This window comes from Aquarana catesbeiana, linkage group LG09 (genome assembly GCF_042186555.1).
Source record: "Aquarana catesbeiana isolate 2022-GZ linkage group LG09, ASM4218655v1, whole genome shotgun sequence".
Taxonomy (NCBI): Eukaryota; Metazoa; Chordata; class Amphibia; order Anura; family Ranidae; genus Aquarana; species Aquarana catesbeiana.
In genome coordinates this window covers 253,320,730-253,340,263 of record NC_133332.1, presented here as the reverse complement: position 1 = coordinate 253,340,263, position 19,534 = coordinate 253,320,730, and the positions used below count along the sequence as shown (strand labels likewise).

General features: G+C 42.4%; 1 protein-coding gene across 1 annotated transcript in view; it reads right to left on the bottom strand.

The window, feature by feature from the left end:
* Positions 1–410: 410 nt before the first annotated feature.
* The window catches only part of ITIH6 (inter-alpha-trypsin inhibitor heavy chain family member 6), a 128,692-nt gene continuing 109,568 nt past the window's right edge, over positions 411–19,534 (bottom strand). Inside the window, exons 14-15 of the mRNA XM_073600207.1 lie at positions 5,148–5,528; positions 411–3,566 (exon numbers count right to left, since the gene is read on the bottom strand). Coding sequence (XP_073456308.1) covers positions 3,325–3,566; positions 5,148–5,528 — 623 coding nt within the window. The 3' untranslated portion in view covers positions 411–3,324. The remainder of the gene's footprint in view (positions 3,567–5,147; positions 5,529–19,534) is intronic.

The following is a 19,534-nucleotide window of genomic DNA, read 5'->3' as shown; positions in this document are numbered from 1 at the left end:
AACCAGATCATTAACATCAACATCAATACTTTAAGATAATAATACCAGTGAGATAGCCCTATGGGTCAAGCGATAGTTTTTCACTTTTGTCAACTAGGCAGCTAATAGGAAGTATCCACGTCATCAAAGCAGCAAAGTGAAGAACAACCATTCTCCTGTGCAGTCCAAAAGAAAGAAGACTTTAGATCCATCAAGTAACACGACCACTGATTTAGTTACATAAATTAGGTTTTTCAATTTTTTTTAACTCAGGGATTTGTTAGAAGAGAAGAAGGGTAATGGGTAGGGTTAGGGGAAATCAGCTTCCTTGACATCAGCTTTCAATATTGGAAATTTGTCCAATGGCCCCTAGAAAATGAAGGCCCTGTTTGCTTTTACTTCATTACATTGGTAGACTATGGGAAATAAGATTCAGCTTTAGTAGTGTAATTTTATATATTATACTAAACATTCTTTGCATTTTACAGGCTTTTCAACAGGACATTTTATACACTTCCATAAACACACAGCTCTGCTGTATAAATATATTAAGCATTAAAGTTATTAAAATAATACACAGTAAATCCTTACAGCTAGAGTGAAAGATTACAGCTCCGGGCTCACGCACACAGACATTTCTCTTTATCTTCATTTTCTCCTGTGGACATGGGATGACTATACTTGTTTCCTTTGACGGCTGTAGCTCCTCACGCTGACCCTTACACTATAGGACCCACTATAGAACACAACAATCATGTAGGGGTCGGTTGGAAGAACTGCAGTGGGCAAAGGAGCACACCTATGTCAAAAAGCACTTAGGCTTGGTTCATACCTACAGGCACATTTCCACGCATTTTTCATGGGTAGGGCAGCCCATTCATTTCAATGGGCTGCCCTACATGCGAGAAATAACAAAAATTAGTTTTAGACTCTTTTCCAAAAACGTGCCACAACCGTACTGCCTGGAACGATGTGGTTTGGAGAGCATGATGCATACAGGTGTCATTAACAATTTACATTAATTAACGTTTAGTTGTCACTGAGTCAGGAATAGCGGGGGAAATCTTCCACTGTAGACATTTACTCCAATGACAACTGTCTCTTACTTCTGAGAGATTTCCGCTCACTTCCTGTCATGCCTCAAGACAGGAAATGAAGGAAAATTTCCCAGATGAGACACAGATAGCATGAAAGCAATTGGTTTTGGTTTGGTTTTAACCCTTCCCTACTTTACCCAAGACTAATAAATTTACATACACTTTAAGCAATGGAATGGGCTAATTGGATAAGTCAGGGCCCTGGCTCATCAGATCATATCTCTAACTCACTTTTCAATGCTTTTTCTTACTCAACACAAAGACTTTCTAGTTAAAGAAGGAGATTTTCAAATCACCTCATTTGCAATATTTTCATAATGTTATGTACACATTATTGGGCTTATTCACTAAAATAGACAAAGTGCAATACAGATGTGCAAAGAGCAGCAATTCACAGCAGCCAATCAGAAAGCAACTCATATCTGATCTATCTGCAGGAAACTGCCATTTTGGTTCTAATGGGTTACTGAACACAGCACTTTACCCCCGAAGATTGTACAGCTGAAGGGGGGGGGGATTGGGGGATAATTTATCGTACCTGGAGTAATCAGGATCTGAACCATCAGTGCATGGTAACCAATTAGCTTCTATCTAGTGCTTGTTCAGTTAAGCTTTGGTATGAAAGATAGAAGCTGATCTGTTGCCATTCACAGATGCTTCAGATTCTGGATACTCTACTTTTGATAAATTCCCATCTATGTGTTTTTGCACAGCTCCTGTATTGAGTGTTTGCTGATCATAAAGTGACATAAGCTATTTGGTGGATTGCGTAGGTCAGCCATTCTCAGCCATTTTACCCCAGAGGAGCCCCTAAAATAATTTTCAGGTAATCGGGGAACTCTTACAAAACCAATTCATCTGGGTTCAGTGGAAGAGATGTTTCTTACATTGGTGGTCAGTGGGAAGAATACCCTCTTTACTGTGGTGCTCAAAATACCACTCTTACAGACAACTAAAAAAGATCATAGGTGTCATGAAGCTGGCTCGGTCAAGTGGAGTTGGACCTAGGACTATGTAGGCACCATCAAGTGGGAGGTCAATCAGCCACAGCTCAAGGAACTCCTAAACCTTTGGGGGAACCCTGGCTTTCCAAGGAACCCTGGTTGGGAATGGCTGGAGTACATACCTGACAACCACCACTGAAGTTAATGTGAAACATTTCAGGAAACAGCTATGATCTTTATGCAACCTCCATGAGCAAACATGCAGCAGAGTCTCCAGATAATCACTGTACATATAAATATAGTATATGCATATTATCTGTGCACATGAGCCCTCAATTTTTCCCTTATACGTGACAGCAGTTAGTATGTACAAACATAGCGATTCAGGCACTACTGGCAATATATAACCTGATGACAACATGGTACATAAGGTATATCTAAACCCAAAAAGAAAAATGTAAGAGATTGCAGTTTACCAATTCTAAAATGTGTTGGGTTAATTTGTTTTCTTTTTGAAAATGTCTTCCTTATTTTCACCTGGTGATCCAACCAGTAACACACTTCTTGTCTTATGGGGTCTCCACTTTATAGAGAGCAATGGAGACATTTTTTGGACAACAGCATTGTAGGAGGGGAGTGTTAGATGTACTAGAAGATTAAAGCTGGCTACACATTATACAATTGTCTTTTATAATTTTCCTTTAGATTTACCAAAACCATATAACATGAGGTGAAACCTAAACACTTTCAAATTGTATGCAATCAGGCAGGCCCTTGCACTATAAAGTTGAAGGTAAATCTAAAGGAATTTGAACAAGAAATTTGAACAACTTGTAGCCAGCTTTTGATTGATTTAACCAATTAAAGGCAAACTCCTGCAAACAATTTTTAAGCAGTTATAGATTTTTTTTTCATTCTGGGATAAGGGTTTTACATAAATGAATAAACGTTGACCATTGTATACACCCTTGTCAGTGGTAAAATGATACTGGCAGGATCATGAGGTGAAAATAAAGGGAAAAAGAGCATAAAAAAGAAAAATTCATGCAGTCACCACATCTAAGAACTGGTAAGCAGCAATTTATGAAATGTTTTCTTTTGGGTTTCAATATTCTTTAATACAAGACAATTTCTGATCTTATGATCACTATAGAAATCAGATAACCTCTCTCTACTGTCCCAAGAATTGCTTGGCCAATGGTATTTTTTTTGTGTGTCTCATCGCCTTCCAGACTGCAGTCTCGTACACAACTCCATATATGACATTTGTTACAAAATAAAGTCCATACGTCCTACTGGTGCCTTTACATCTCCTGGAGGTCAGATACCACATATGACATATAGGGTCCATCTAGAATTTGCTCAATATCTGTGTGTTTGACCAGCCAACATTTGGACATGTGTGCTTGTGCTGTGGAGTCCTTTAGGGATTTTACAACAAGAACGGCAGGAGCTGTTTGGTTATTTCTCTTCAAGACAGCTGAGAAGGTCAGGTCATTGCTCTGCTTCTGCTCGGTGACTTCTATGTGGCTGTTTTGGAACTGACCTAAAGAAATAAACAGGATTAATTTTTACACATAAAATTGTTGAGTAGAAAATATATTAGAACAGAAAAATACAGTTTTTGTTTATCTTATTTTATATTATTTTTTAACATTTTTATATCTTGTTTTAGTGATGTAATTGTTCCTTCAACATCGGTTCTTTACAAACAGCAGTCATTTTCATCTACTTTGTTGTTTTTTTAGGAAAATGGGTTCTCAGAAGTTCATGCATTGTCCTTTCCATTGAAACCCCATAATCTGTTAACCAAAAAAATTCTGGGATTCAGGATTTCATTTGGGGTATAAGAGAAAATCTCCCACTGGGATCATAAACAGCAATACAATCTTGTTATTTTAGTAGAGTGAGTAAAGATTGGGACCTTATTTATTTTTACCTGTGTTCTCTTTAGAGAGATTCCCCTACTACCTGTCTAGGTGATGGGTATCAAACAGAACAAGAAGTGAGTGGAAATTTCCATAAAGTGGCAACAAACAGCATTTTAAACCTGATAGTTTCTAACCCTTCTTCGTTATATACAAGACTGAAAAAAAGATTTGAAATCGTGCTTTAAATAGGTCCTTACATTAAATAGTTACTTGTTAATTTTGTTGATTTTACAGCTCAAAACCTAAACACAGCTGGTGGTAAATGGGCCAATCTAACACTGATCTACCGGTTCAATGTAACAATTGGGTTAAGGAAGGTACATTGAATTGTGATTCTATCAGAAGATGTTGGGAGCACTTGTTTTTGCTTATAAAGGTTTTCCAATTTGTTCTTAATAAGGAGAAGGCTGGTTATGCTGGGCTAACAGTCGTTCATTCCCTTAAAGGACCACCACTGAAACGCAGAGCAGAGTTCATGCAGAAATTGGGGCTGAAGAGCAAAGGAGAATTGCTGCTTTGCTCAGCAATTTATTATTCATTTTAAAAAAGTGGAGATGGACTTTCATGCCGTTGGATGGGTCCCAGAACTGAGAACAGTGTGCAGATGTATTCTGCCCAATGTTCTCAGCAGATATCTATCAGACTTTGTCTAACCTAAGTGGCCAATCAAGCTCCATTGAAGAACCAACCTTTGGGAACCTACAGTGAGGACACTGGAAAGGGTTAGTCAGCAATCCTGGGTTAAGGTTGAACTTGAACTGTGCAGGACTGATGTCAGGACTAAAGAAGGGGAGGTGATGGGTGTTTTGACGAAGAGCTGTACCTTATGTTTCTGCTAAAGTAAAAACATTAACAAGGCTGAAAGTGTGGACATTTTTTATTTCTGTGGGTGGGCCTCGGGCTGGAGAATGTAAGGGACCAAAGATGTCAGAGTTCCTTCATGTTACAGGTGTATCTACCCTGTGCAGACAAACGGTGGGAGGGACCCTTGGCCAACTTGGACATTGCTGCCGGCGAATCTGGGCCCTGCTAACATTTGTATAAGCATTATAGTGGTATTATGTAGCTTTAATATTCTTGACTTGGCCGTGTACCAATAACAATAATTGTGTTTGTGATAGGATTGAATACTATTGCTGCATCCACAGTGTAAGTTGTCTACATACTGTAACACTATACATGTTACAATGCCTCACCTAACAATCCTTTAGAGCTGGAAGACAAGCCATCTCCTCTGACTATGTAGAAACCCAGGTGATTCAGCTGCAGGTAAGTTGGATGCTGGTAGTGATGAAACATGACCAGCAACTCCACATTGCGCCCAATCCATATGGTGATGTTGGTGGAAGGAGATATTCTTAAGGCCAGTCTGGGTTTTCGTATTAAAGCAGGTCGATTAACTGGAAGAGTAACATCCTTCTCGCCTTTGAGTGTCAAGCTGTCCAAAGTTATGTTGATGATATAGTTGGAGCGTGGCTGGTTGATGGTGATGGTTACAATATTGAGGTAGGTTCGTAGCCGGTCTTCATGGCCAACTCGTGGTGGGGCCTTTATCAAATGACCACTCACGGTGATACCTGTTTAGGGTAGCAATAGATCAAAATTATATTGACAAAAGACACATCTGTTTTTATTTGACTAATTCTGGTTTAAAGTGTGTTTCCAACTTCAAAGCCAAATTAGGATAACACTTACTTTGTTTGTTACATGTTCCTATTCACATAGCATATCTTAAAAAATTATTTAAAAGATGCTGCTTACTTTTTTTTTATTATTTGAATGGGTTACCTTAGATACAAAGGCTTGTAATCATTCACAATGACCTGTAATGAATTTATGGCCATAATATTCCCAATTGTTAGAAAAATACACAAAACAGAGAGTAACAATCAGCGCAAAAATAAGAATAAATGTTATAAAATATAATGCTGACCCACCAACCACTGTGTAAGTGATTTCACAACACCTCGATTGATAAATTAAAATAGAAATTCAGTGTAGTGCAGCAAAATTAGTTAAACATGTGATCACATATAAACCAATACAATGTGAATATTTAATACACAAAACAAATAAAAATAAATGTAAAAAGTCATCCATGAATTAATAATGTTCTCCTTCAATATATCCCGTGCCTGATCTTAAAACTCTGTGATAATCCTTCACCAAGCAAAGTGCCTGCTCACCTCCGTGTATATAAAAAAACTTATTTGTCTTCTCCACAGTTTTTACGCAGGAAAAAGGGTTTAACGACAACGACTGTAGTGTTAGTGACACAACACATGATATACCATACCCACTTGGCCAACAAAGGCTGGAGTCAATGAAAGACTTAATAAACTTAACACAAATAAATCACCAGGACCAGATGGCTTACACCCAAGAGTCCTCAAAGAACTCAGTCAAGTTATAGCCAGACCATATTCCTGATCTTTGTGGACAGCATAATGCAAGGATTAGTACCAGCTGATTGGAGAAAAGCCAACGTGGTACCAATATTGAAAAAAGGGCAGAGACATATTCCTGGGAATTACAGGCCAGTCAGCCTAACATCAATAGAGGTCAAATTATTGGAGTGGATGATTAGGCACTATATGCTAAGATTTACTAAGGAGAAGAATATCATTAGTAGTAATCAGCATGGGTTTATGAGAGGACGTTACTGCCAGACCAATCTGCTAACATTCTACGAGGAAGTGAGCTGCTATCTAGATAGGGGGAGGCCTGTGGATGTGGTGTATCTGGACTTTGCAAAAGCATTTGATACAGTCCCCCATAAAACGCTTAATATACAAGCTGAGGCCTGCAGGCTTGGACCATAGGGTCTGTGCTTGGGTAAAAAACTGGTTACAGGGATGGGTCCAAAGGGTGGTAATAAATAACATGTACTCAGAGTGGTCTGGAATGGTGAGTGGGGTACCCCATGGTTCTGTCTTGGGACCAATTCTATTTAATATATTCATAAATTATACAGAATATGAGATATCTAGTTCAGTCTCAGTTTTTTCGGATGACACAAAGATAAGAAGAGTATTAGACTCACATCAGGACATAGAATTTTGCAGAATGACCTGAATAAGATAAAGGAGTAGGCAGACAAATTGCAAATGAGGTTTAATGTGGAGAAATGTAAACTAATGCACTTGGGGGCAAAAAACTTAAATGCTAAATATTCACTAGGTGGAGAACCTCTGGAGGAATCAAGAATGGATAAGGATCTAGGGGTGCTAATAGATGACAGATTGAGCAACAGCATGCAGTGTCAAGCTGCAGCTACCGAAGCAGGCAGAATGTTAGCATGCATAAAAAAAGGGATATACTCCAGGGATAAAACTATAATTCTGCCACTTTATAAAACTATGGTTAGGTCACATCTGGAGTTTTCAGTCCAGTTCTGGTCACCAGTCCTTAGAAGGGACATGCTTGGGCTGGAGAGAGTCCAAAGAAGGGCAACAAAACTAATAAGGGGACTGGAGGACCTCAATTACGAGGAACGACTGCAAACACTAAATTGATTTTCGCTGGAGATGAGATGCTTGAGAGGAGACATGATAGTGATCTACAAATATCTCAATGGGGATTCCAGCATAAGAAATAAACTATTCAGTCCCAGGAAGTGTAAAAGGACATGAGGGCACATAATGAGACTGGAGGAGAAGCGGTTTAACTAAAAACTGCGCACAGGGTTCCTCACTGTTAGGGCTATAAGGATGTGGAACTCTCTCCCACAATTGGTTGTGGCTGCGGGGAGTATGGATATTTTAACAAGATGCTTAGACTTACATCTTAAAAGACACAACATACAGGGATATGGGAAATCATTATAGACACTGATACACATACACCTACACAGGTTGAACTGGATGGACTATTGTCTTTTTTCAGCCTTACTAGCTATGTAACTATGTAACAACCCGGGTAAATAGCTCCTCTCCTCCTCCTCAATGAAGAAGCCTATAAAATGGCGACACGCTTCTAGGGGAGGAGTAGAGCTTTGTAACGTTTATCGGAGTCGCACCTAGCGAGGTGGTGAGCCGGATGTGTTATCACATACGTGTTTTTTATATTTATCTCTTGTAAGTGTAATCTAAGCAGGGTTTAATAATAAATATTGCATGCGGAAGTACACTATGTCTGTCCTTTCTACTTGAATCTATACATAATCTGAGGAGACCTGTGAGGAAGGGATCCCATATCCTACTGAGGAAGAGAGGAGGAGTGGAGAGATTTACCCGGGTTCTGAGGCGACAAAGCTGTTTTTTTATATACACGGAGGTGAGCAAGCACTTTGCTTGGTGAAGGATTATCACAGTGTTTTAAGATCAGGCACGGAATATATTGAAGGAGAACATTAATAATTCATGAAGGACTTTTTACATACATTTTTATTCGTTTTGTGTATTAAATATTCACATTGTATTGGTTTGTATGTGATCACGTTTAACTAATTTTGCTGCGCTACACTGAATTTCTATTTTAATTTGTTAGAAAAATATAACATTTTTATTGTTATTAAATGTTAAATAGGGGAGACATATACCGTGCTATAAGTAAATAGTGAAAAAATTTATACTCCTGTGAAAAGAAAGCTGCGACACAAAAAACATGCAATACCCATGCAGAAAGAAATGTGTATAAGGGAAATAGTCACGCTAAAAAATTAATAAAACAATCTAAATTGATATATATATATATATATATATATATATATATATATATATATATATATATATATATATACTCAAAACCCAATGCACAAAATGACATACACTAACAAATAAATTATGAAAAACTGTACCAATCAATACAAGTGAAAAAAACAGCAATTGAACAAAGTCCATGTAAAAGAATTCATATAGTGCAAAAAAGTAAATAAAACAATATGTGTAAAATTCACATATGATGAACGCTGAGTCCAATTCCAAAAGTGAAAGAAGAAAAATGAAACCACTAAAGATGAGGACTGAAGGTTGATTCCATCACCACTGAGGAGACAAGGGATAGGCCTCTCTTTAGGGCACACACCAAAGATAATGGAGACCCTTACCAGATATGATGGACCTCCTATCAGTAGCGAGATCGTTATCGCCTGCAGATATAGCCCTCTGCGGGGTCTCAAACCAATCCAAGGTGCCAATATTCCCAGGCCCCTAGCGTCCTTCTTCCTCCTTGCGCCGTTTAACCGTCCAATATGTAGAGAGACTTTCTTTCTGATGAAAAAGCCAATACACTCTCTCAGACCGGAACAGGCCATGTAAAAGGATAAAAAAGGAGCTCCAATAGTGTGTTATCCTTAAACAATATAAGGTTTATTCATAAAAAGGTTCAAGGTATAAATACAAAAAAAGGTTTTGCCGACAATACAATTACAAGACGAGCGCCCGTGACAATCTACAGCCATCCGGCCTCCACAGACATCAAAAGCTGCCCCAAAGCCTATCTAATAACCACTGGGCACTAGGAGAGCCTTTTACTGAGGACATTGGAGCAGATTAGCCGGCGGACTACTTTGTTTTCAGGCCGCGGCCGGCCTTCTACAATCTACAGCCATCCGGCCTCCACAGACATCAAAAGCTGCCCCAAAGCCTACCTGGTAGCCACTGGGCACTGGAGGAGTCCTTCCCTGAGAATATTTAAGTAGATTGGCTGACGGATTGCTTGTTTTCGGGCCGCGGCCGGCCTCACTCCACAGACGCCGGCCGCCATCTTGCGGCCTACGAGACACACAGAATCCCCGGTCTCGGGTGCCGCGGAGGGCGATCGGGGGCCCTGGGGCCGGGAGGGCTGTATCCGGAGCGGAGGGGACACCAGACAAGGCAGAGAAAGCAGGCACTGGATGCTTGCGGCAGGCCCGAGGCCTGTGAGGCCCCCAGCATCACCGCATCTTGGCGCCACGACCGGAGGTAAGGGGGTCATATAATTCACCCTCACTTAAAGTGGCCCCCCCTGGGCATATCTGACAAGTTTATAGCCAGCTCAGACCCATCGCTGACCCCGGTAACACTAGAGACTTCCAGTGACGGCCGCCATCTTACCATCTTGCGGCCTAGCTTACAAGACGGGCCCGCACTATCAGAAACTGTGCCCTGGCTGGACGGTGCTCTCCCCCTTGAACCCATACGGTGTCCCAGCCTTGCGCCCATGTTAATAGGGTGACACCGCTGCTCCCGCAGGCCTGGTCACCCTCCCCAGTCCCCCTCATCTCCGTGGAAGATAGGTTTTGATGGAGAGAGACTAACTATGGATGGCTGAAGACCCGCACCCCTGAGTCCCGTGCTATCCCGACAGCTACAGGCTATTTACATAGCATAGCACACCCACATAATACATGGCGGCAGCTAGCTCACACTCCACGGAGCTTACCGACCCCCAACAAGGCACCATACAGAGGTATCTACTTAGAACTACGCCGATTGATCCCCGAACTCCCAAAGACAAGATGGCACCCGGCCGCAACCCGGGGAAGACCAAGCCTCCCGCCTCAGCAGCAGCTCACACGGCAGAGGACAATAATGAGAGACTTCAGAATTCTACGGGAGAGCCCTCAGCCTCCTCCACAAGGTCAGTCTCATCGTCCGACACAGGCACCGGGGAATCCCAGTCTGCTACGCATCCCCTATCAGGAGAACCCATTAGATCGGAAGCTGCTGCCCTCCTCTCTGCCTTCAGAATAGATTTCGAATCCTGGGCAAGCAAAATGGAAGATTCCCTCCACGTGGAGCTGAACGCCCTGAGGCAACAAGTCACAGCTAACGAGGAAGCAGTATCGGTCTTAACCACGGCTCAGGATGACCACGAGGCACGTATAACAGCCCTTGAATCCTCATCCGCGACACATCTTAGGCGCATACGTCACCAGCAACTCCGCATAGAAGACAGCGAAAATCGCAGTCGCAGAAATAACATTAGACTGCAAGGCATACCGGAGGCAACATCTGGAGCAGAATTGAAACCCACTGTCATAACTATCCTCAATAAAGCACTGGGAAGAGAGGCAACATCACCAATTGAACTGGATCGTGTTCACAGAGTAGGAGGACCAGGGGGGGCCCGAGATGGTCGCCCCCGCGATGTTCTATGTCGGGTCCACTATTACACTTTAAAAGAAGAGATCATGCGAAAGGCATGGAACTTGGGTCCTGTTGACTTCTTTGGTGCCCCTATTCACCTATACCCTGACTTATCTCGCAATACGCTGTATATGCGTAGAGTGGTGCGCCCTCTACTTGACCTTATACGGCAAGCTGGAGCTACCTATACATGGGGTCACCCCTTCAGCATCAAGGTGACACGGGGCGGCAACAGGTTTACGCTCTCTGATCCAGACCAACTGCCCGACTTTTTCCTCTTTATCGAACAAGATCCAGTGGAAGTTTTGAACTGGTTAGACCCTCCAGAGGATAGATCAGGCCAGGTGGGACTTGGTCCACTTCCACAGCGCCGCAGACGTCCTAGGTCCAGATCAGTTTCCTCTGGCCCAGGGATAAGAAGACCTACTTCCCCAGAAGATTAACTCAACAGTTAATTAGAGACTGATGGCTTGTTTTGTCTCCACTGGTTCTTTCCCTGCTCTTTGCCAATTTACAATTTGGCTGGGGTTCGGGTGAGAACATAGATTGGAGTCAATCTTATGCCTCTCATTATGAAGAGCGTCAGGTAATGCGAATGTCTACCAATGCTATGTTTTTGTGTTTTTCTTTTTTCCTTTTTATCTGACGTTTTTCTAAAGATGTTTTGCATTGTCTCAGATTGATTCCTCTCACCTTCCCATGATGATATATGCAGTGGGGGAGGTGTAGCGGGAGTGGGGGGATACCTTCCTCGGAGGGGGGTTTGGTACCCGGTTTTACTCGGTCTCTGCTACAGAGAATATAGGGTTTAAAGGACGTTACACATGGAGCAGAGGATTGCCCCCATGGAGGGATCCCCCACTCTCCCTGCCCTCCATATACCCACCCAATTGTCTTGGCGCAATAACTTTCTTTATATACATGAGACAATGCAATAGTTTTATATATACCTCAGGGTTACTTATTTAAATCCAATGCACACACTTGGTTGATTGTTATCATTTGTTGTGGTTAAGCTGCCTTATGCCCCACACTCGTTTTAAATATCAAGTGTGCCACACATACTACTTGCATGCCTGATATGCTGTCGGGAACACGGCTCAGACCCATTCATCTCGACTTTTCCCCCACAATAGGACAGGCACGGTTTGTGCCTAAAACGTGAATTTTCACGCAGTGTTCTGCGTTCGCGGACACATTAGTTTTCCAGACACATCTTTTTAGGTGTCTTTTCATTTATATCGTATTTCTTCCATTATCCTCACGCTCCTTTCATTTTTCTTCCTCCCCTCCCTCTCTTCCCCTCCTTTGTCTGTTTATCTTTTTCTTCATCTCTTCTTTCTTTTTCTTTCCTGCTCCCTATACCTTTCCTCCATATCTTAATACTTTCTCCCTTTTACAGCTTTTGGCACTCCAGCATGGCTCACACGGTGACTTTGCGCCCACACCTGAAACTTTGTTCGTATAATGTAAACGGACTTAACATAGCGTCGAAACGTGGGCAAATTCTATATCAGATGCACAAAAGACAGGTCAGCATACTCTTGCTGCAGGAGACCCACTTCCATTCTGACTCCACTCCTTCCTGCTCCAATAGATATTTCAATAGATGGATACACAGTACCAACCCGACACAAAAATCTAAAGGAGTATCTATTGCGTTTCATAAAACACTCCCTATTGAGCTGCTTGATCAGGTGACGGACCCCCAAGGCAGGTATGTCTTTGTAAAAATTTTATTATGGGGGACTAAATTTACAATTGCCAACGTATACTTGCCTAACACACACCAAGTCCCATCAGCCTTGCAATACCTAAAGATTTTGGCGGGTTTCACGGAGGGCAAGCTCATACTCGGAGGGGACTTCAATACTCCCCTGGATCCACTTTTGGATTCATCGACATCCCGTTCGTCTATATCCTTTCCAAAAATACGGGCCCTAAAACGTACCATCTACAATATGCATCTCATAGACGTATGGCGAATACTGTACCCGGACTCACGAAACTACACACACTTCTCCAACATCCACCAATCATACAGTCGTATAGATTATTTTTTAGTCGAGCACGGCTGCTTAGATTGGTCCCCCAATTGTGAAATAGACCCTATGGTTTGGTCCGACCACTCACCCATATTCCTGACGCTTACAATCCCCTCTACACCAATAAAAGAATGGACATGGAGGTTAAATGACTCTCTCTTGACTGAACCAGGGTTTGAAACACAGATAGCAGAGACGATATCAAACTTTTTCACAGATCACACATCTGATGACACCTCACCACCCATGAAATGGGAAGCATTGAAGGCGGTATTACGGGGTAGGTTTATTCAGATGGGTGCTCGCATGAAAAAAGAACGTTCAACTGCGATAGTTACGGCAGTACATAAGCTAAGGACACTAGAAACTACTCATAAACGCTCCCCGACGGTTGAACTGCTTACGGAGGTTTCTTCTGCTCGCACCCAGCTTAGAGAGTTATATGAGGCATCAGCCCGCACGTTTGCGAACAAACTAGCTTTTCATCAATATAAATTTAGAGATAAATGTGGTAGATCCCTGGCTCGCACCCTCCACACCAAACAACCTAACTCCTTTATACCTCATATACGGGACAGCTCTGGGAAAACTGTCTCATCACCTTCCGAGATGGGACAGGTGTTCCGGGACTTTTATCAATCCCTATATAATATACCTGCAGCGAGCTCCACTGATCCTCCCCTCACTACAGCGGAAACACAAGCCTTATACATCGAGCAAACTGCATTACCCACTCTAGATGGCGAGACGATAGAGGACCTTGAGGCCCCGATTTCAGAAGACGAGGTTGCCCGCGCCATTACTTCTACCCCATCTGGTAAAAGCCCGGGTCCTGATGGCTTTACTCCGAAATTCTATAAACAATTTGCTACCCTTCTTACTCCCTTCTTGACAAAAGTATTTAACTCCATCTCTGAACGATCAGTGTTCCCACCACAAACCTTAGAGGCACATATTACCCTCATCCCCAAACCAGACAAAGACCTGAATGTTTGCGCTAATTACCGACCTATTTCGCTAATAGGAGTAGATCTAAAGGTGTACGCAAAAATTTTAGCTAATAGGTTGCAACCATTGTTACCCCGTTTAATACACCTAGATCAGGTTGGCTTTGTGAGTGGAAGGGAGGCGCGTGACAACACCCTAAAAACACTCCTCATTGCTGATTATGCTCGGGCCCACAATATCCCATTGTGCCTTCTCACAGTCGATGCGGAAAAAGCCTTCGACCGTGTCGACTGGCAATTTCTCCGCTTATCATTACAACAACTAGGTCTAGGCCAAAACATGATCTCCAGAATAATGTCCCTCTACACATCTCCTTCCGCTAGGATTAGACTAAACGGCTCCCTATCCCCTAAGTTTACTATACACAACGGAACGCGGCAGGGGTGCCCCTTGTCCCCCATTCTTTATGTAATTGTCATGGAACACCTAGCCATTGCCCTTAGAAACAATCCGGCCATACATGGCGTTAGAGTAGGCCCACTACACACTAAAATTGCCCTATTTGCTGATGATCTACTCATATTTGTAACCCAACCACAAATTTCTCTACCCTCCATTATGCAGGAGTTTCAGAGGTATGGAGAGGTTAGTAATTTTAAAGTTAATCTAAATAAGTCAGAAATCCTCAACATTTCACTCCCAACAGCGGTTCTACAACAGCTTACGACTTCCTTCCCTTTTAAGACAAGCTCCACATCTATCCGCTATCTAGGAATCCATATTCCAACAGTCTCATCCCAACTATTCTCCAGCAACTTCACCCCTTTACTTACCAGAACTCAAGCGGATCTGACCACATATGCCTCTAAACAGCTCTCCTGGCTGGGTAGGGTGAATGTCTTGAAGATGGATGTTCTCCCTCGATTCTTATACCTTTTCCAGACCATTCCTATCTATATCCCCACCTCGTTCTTCAAAAGGCTCCGTCAGATCTTCTCTAAATTTATATGGCAGGGACGTCGCCCCAGGATAAAACATGACACAATGATTCTCCCGAAAGTCAGGGGGGGTGCGGGGGTCCCAGATGCCTCTATATATCATAAGGCAGCGGTACTCGTGCGTATAGTGGATTGGTTCCACCACTCTTCCTCCAAACTTTGGGTTCAACTAGAGAAATATCTTAATGAGGCTGATCTTTGCGCCCTGCCATGGACCCCTATGGCTGGGCGTGGGGACGGCTTATTCTCCACTGCTCTTACTCGCCAAACTCTCCAGATTTGGGACCGCATGATCTCAGCGAGTAAATTGTCTAAAATCCAGGGCCCAATGACCCCTCTCTTCGGGACTCCGGCTTTCCCCCCAGCAGCGAACAAGTTAAGATTTGGACCCTGGAGTAGGGATAGCCATAGACGTTTAGCACAGGTCTTACGCGCTGACCCATCCTTGAGAACGGACATACCCTCTCGGACGGAATTAGGGACCTCAACAATGTGGTTACAAAGGGGTCAAATAACGTTATACATACGCACTTTCTCATCCATCTCAGAGATACTGGCCGACCCATCAGACTTTGACGAACTGCTTTTACAACCAGACCCACCAATACATGTAGTATCACTGTTGTATTCCCTACTACTGAACGAATATGCCCCTGACCTTCCAACATATACACAGAAATGGGAAGCGGAGCTGCAACACTCCATCTCCCCCACTGATTGGCAAAAAAGCTTTATCCTAACGCATAGGATTTCCCTGGCAACCAAGAACCAAGAAAAAGGGTTTAAATTATTAACGAGGTGGTACAGATGCCCAGTAGATATTAAAAAGTTTAACCCCTCTTTGACAGACGTGTGTTGGAGATGCCTGTCCTCTAGCGGGACAATGCTTCACATCTGGTGGGCTTGCCCTCCAATCTGGAAACTATGGCAAAAGGTCTTTGATCTTTACAGCAGGCTGATGGCGACATCAATCAAACCCACACCAGAGATAGCCCTATTATCTATACTCCCAGGCCCCCTCAAGTCGATTAAAAAAGATGTACTGCGCCACTTTCTGGCAGCAGTTAGGACAGTGATCCCCCGACATTGGAAAACGACAGATGTGCCTTCCTTGGGAGAATGGGTGGTTGAAGTGGACCAGATAAGAGATCTGGAGCGCCTGTTGGCGGAGGAAGTGGGAAAGGAGGAGCAGTTTACCGCCACCTGGACCTCATGGTCCATGTTTCGCTATTCTGATGAGTTTTCCCTTTGGGTCAGAGATACCCCACCCTTACCCGCCGATTAGCCATGCTGGAGTGCCTGGTGCCTCAGGTACCATCCCACACTTCTACTCACGTTCTTATTTCTGACTTTTTCTGTCTCCTCTTTGTTAAGTACTGAACCGACCACTCACATATATAGTTAAAGATCATATCTTTGGACTAGCTAAATGACTTGATTATCTATAATAGGTGAATAAAAGACTTCTACAGCAGTCTAATTCGTTGAGAGGGAACCCTCAGATAACACCAACCCGCGAAACTACAAGGTTCATTATATGTTGGCCCCCACCCGTATATTATTCCTCTCTTAGAATAAAGATTTCAATATACAATATGATATACCAGTAGTTCACCGAAAGCTGTATGTTAAAATGATCACTCCTGTTTATACATGGGTAAAGTACACCTCACTATTCTATGTATAATATATGTGTTGCCAAACTGTAAAGAATGGTATTTTTCTGTTATATTCTTTGTGTTCTTACTTTTGAAAATAAACTAAGATTGAAAACAAGACGAGCGCCCATGCTTCCGGGGTCACATAAAGTGTTGCGACGTCAATGCGTAGCTCTGCCCTGAAATGTTATACGTGACATTCTCAAAGGGCACGGGCGACGCACTGAACCATCACCTTAAGTACTCACGGGGAAGCAACCAAGCCTCTTTCCCGTCTAGCGGCTATATTAGGGAAAAAATGCCAACCCACGTTTTCAGTTGTTGTAGGTGGGAAAAGAGGTGGATATGTAATACTCCACACCACCACCCGCCTTCATTCCAAATAGGGCTGAAACCAAGCCTCATTCTCATAACTGGCAAGCCCGGGCAACTAAAGCATATACTTAATCAGATATTCATGTACATAATTCATAATATTGAAACAAATGTCATATCTCACTGAATCTCTGAGCTATTCGGCCCATGATGCAATTGAAAAAGACGATGGTATAGCACATGGTATTAGTTGTAAATAAAAATAAATAAAATCGGTTTTATAATTAAAAATTGGGACATGAAATGTCACCACCAGAAACATACAGATATGAAAATTACGCATATATTTGTATATAACAAAAAATTATTAACAATACTTAAAAAAAACACCTTAGATTTTAAGGATCCAATAAGGGCAAAGGTGAAATATTACATATAAAGGAACCAATTGTGTAAGACAAAAAGATGCACTCTGGGATTCAATTAGAGAGATCTATTTGTACAAATAAAGTATGAAGTGAAACCATCAGCCAATACATATAATAACAGTCGGGGCAGGACAAGCTCACTCAAAACTCCCCCCATGTCATTCTAACACAGGTTAAGAATTGTCAATAAAGGCATTAATCTCAATGTCAACATTCAAACCTAAAGGCCGGAGACATTTGACTCGATAGATCCAGCTCATTTCGAGTTTGGATATGGCCCTTCTTTTGGGGCCACCTCTCCAATGAGGCTTGAGTTTATCAATGGCCAAGAAAGAAGTGCCTCTAGGGTCTTTGTTATGTACCTCCAAATAGTGCCTAGACACCGAATGGCCCCTAAAACCCCTCCTAATGTTGCCGATGTGTTTGTTCAATCTAACATGGAGGGGTCGCACAGTATGCCCAATATACTGTAATCCACATGGACAAATAAGAAGATAAACCACATGGGTAGTTGAACATGTGATAAAGTGCTTAATGTCAAATTCTTGAGAAGTGCTATTTGAAACAAACTTAATGATCTTCCGATCTTCGGAATCATTGGATGCCTTCATGGAATCTTTGAATGACAACGATAGGGGTATACAGTTTAAGTATGAGGCAGATCAAAACACTATCAATTTTTTGGACTTCCAGATACCTATAGAGGAAGGCCATTTTGTCACCTCAACATACTTTAAGTCCACCAATATTATTATTAAGGTACTTATAAAGCGCTGTCAATTTACGCAGCGCTTTACATATACATTGTACATTCACATCGGTCCCTACCCTCAAGGAGCTTACAATCTAAGGTCCCTAACTCACATTCATATACTAGGGTGAATTTAGACAGAAGCCAATTAACCTACCAGCATGTGGAGTGTGGGAGGAAACCAGAGTACCCAGAGGAAACCCACGCACGCACAGGGAGAACATGCAAACTCCAGGCAGGTAGTGTCGTGGTTGGGATTTGAACCAGCAACCCTTTTTACTGCTAGGCGAGAGTGCTACCCACTACACTACTGTGCTGCCCATAGAAATGCCTTTATTCCCCAAGATAGCTGGCATCATGTCTCGTGGCTTAATTCAGTACCAAAGAGTCAGTACATGCGCTTACTGCGCATTTGTTCTAAACTATATGATTTCAAGGAGCAGGCCAAAGTTTTGACCAGCAGATTTGTGGAGAAGGGATATTCGGTCAAGGATCTTGAACAGAGAGTTCTAGAAGTTGAACGGATGGATAGAACTCAACTTCTGACTGAGAAGCGAAAAATAGAGGATGGACAGAACAATTTTGCTTGTCCATTCATTACAGGCTTCTCTAACCAGTATTTATTGGTTACGAAATTATTACGTAAACACTGGCATCTGATCAAAGATGATACAGTGTTGGGTCCCATTCTCCCTGAACAACCCTAATTAGTTTTCAGAGGAGTACCTTCCTTAAAAGACTTTATAGCCCCTAGTGTCTGTGATCCCCCAAGCAACAAACCAATATTCTTTCAGAACTTGGTGGACTATCACAAATGCAATAAATGTGCTGTTTGTAGTATAAATCATTTTAGAGATCGGAAGACCGTTAAGTTTGTTTCAAATAGCACTTCTCAAGAATTTGACATTAAGCCCTTTATCACATGTTCCACTATTCATGTGGTTTATCTTCTTATTTGTCCATGTGTTTATTACAGTATATTGGGCGTACTGTGCGACCCCTCCATGTTAGATTGAACAAACACATCAGCAACATTAGGAGGGGTTTTAGGGGCCATTCAGTGTCTAGACACTATTTGGAGGTACATAACAAAGACCCTAGAGCAGGGATCTCAAACTGGCGGCCCTCCAGCTGTTGCAGAACTACAATTCCCATGAGGCATTGCAAGGCTGACAGTTACAAGCATGACTCCCATAGGCAGAGGCATGATGGGACTTGTAGTTCCGCAACAGCTGGAGGGCCGCCAGTTTGAGACCCCTGCCCTAGAGGCACTTCTTTCTTGGCCATTGATAAACTCAAGCCTCATTGGAGAGGTGGCCCCAAAAGAAGGGCCATATCCAAACTCGAAATGAGCTGGATCTATCGAGTCA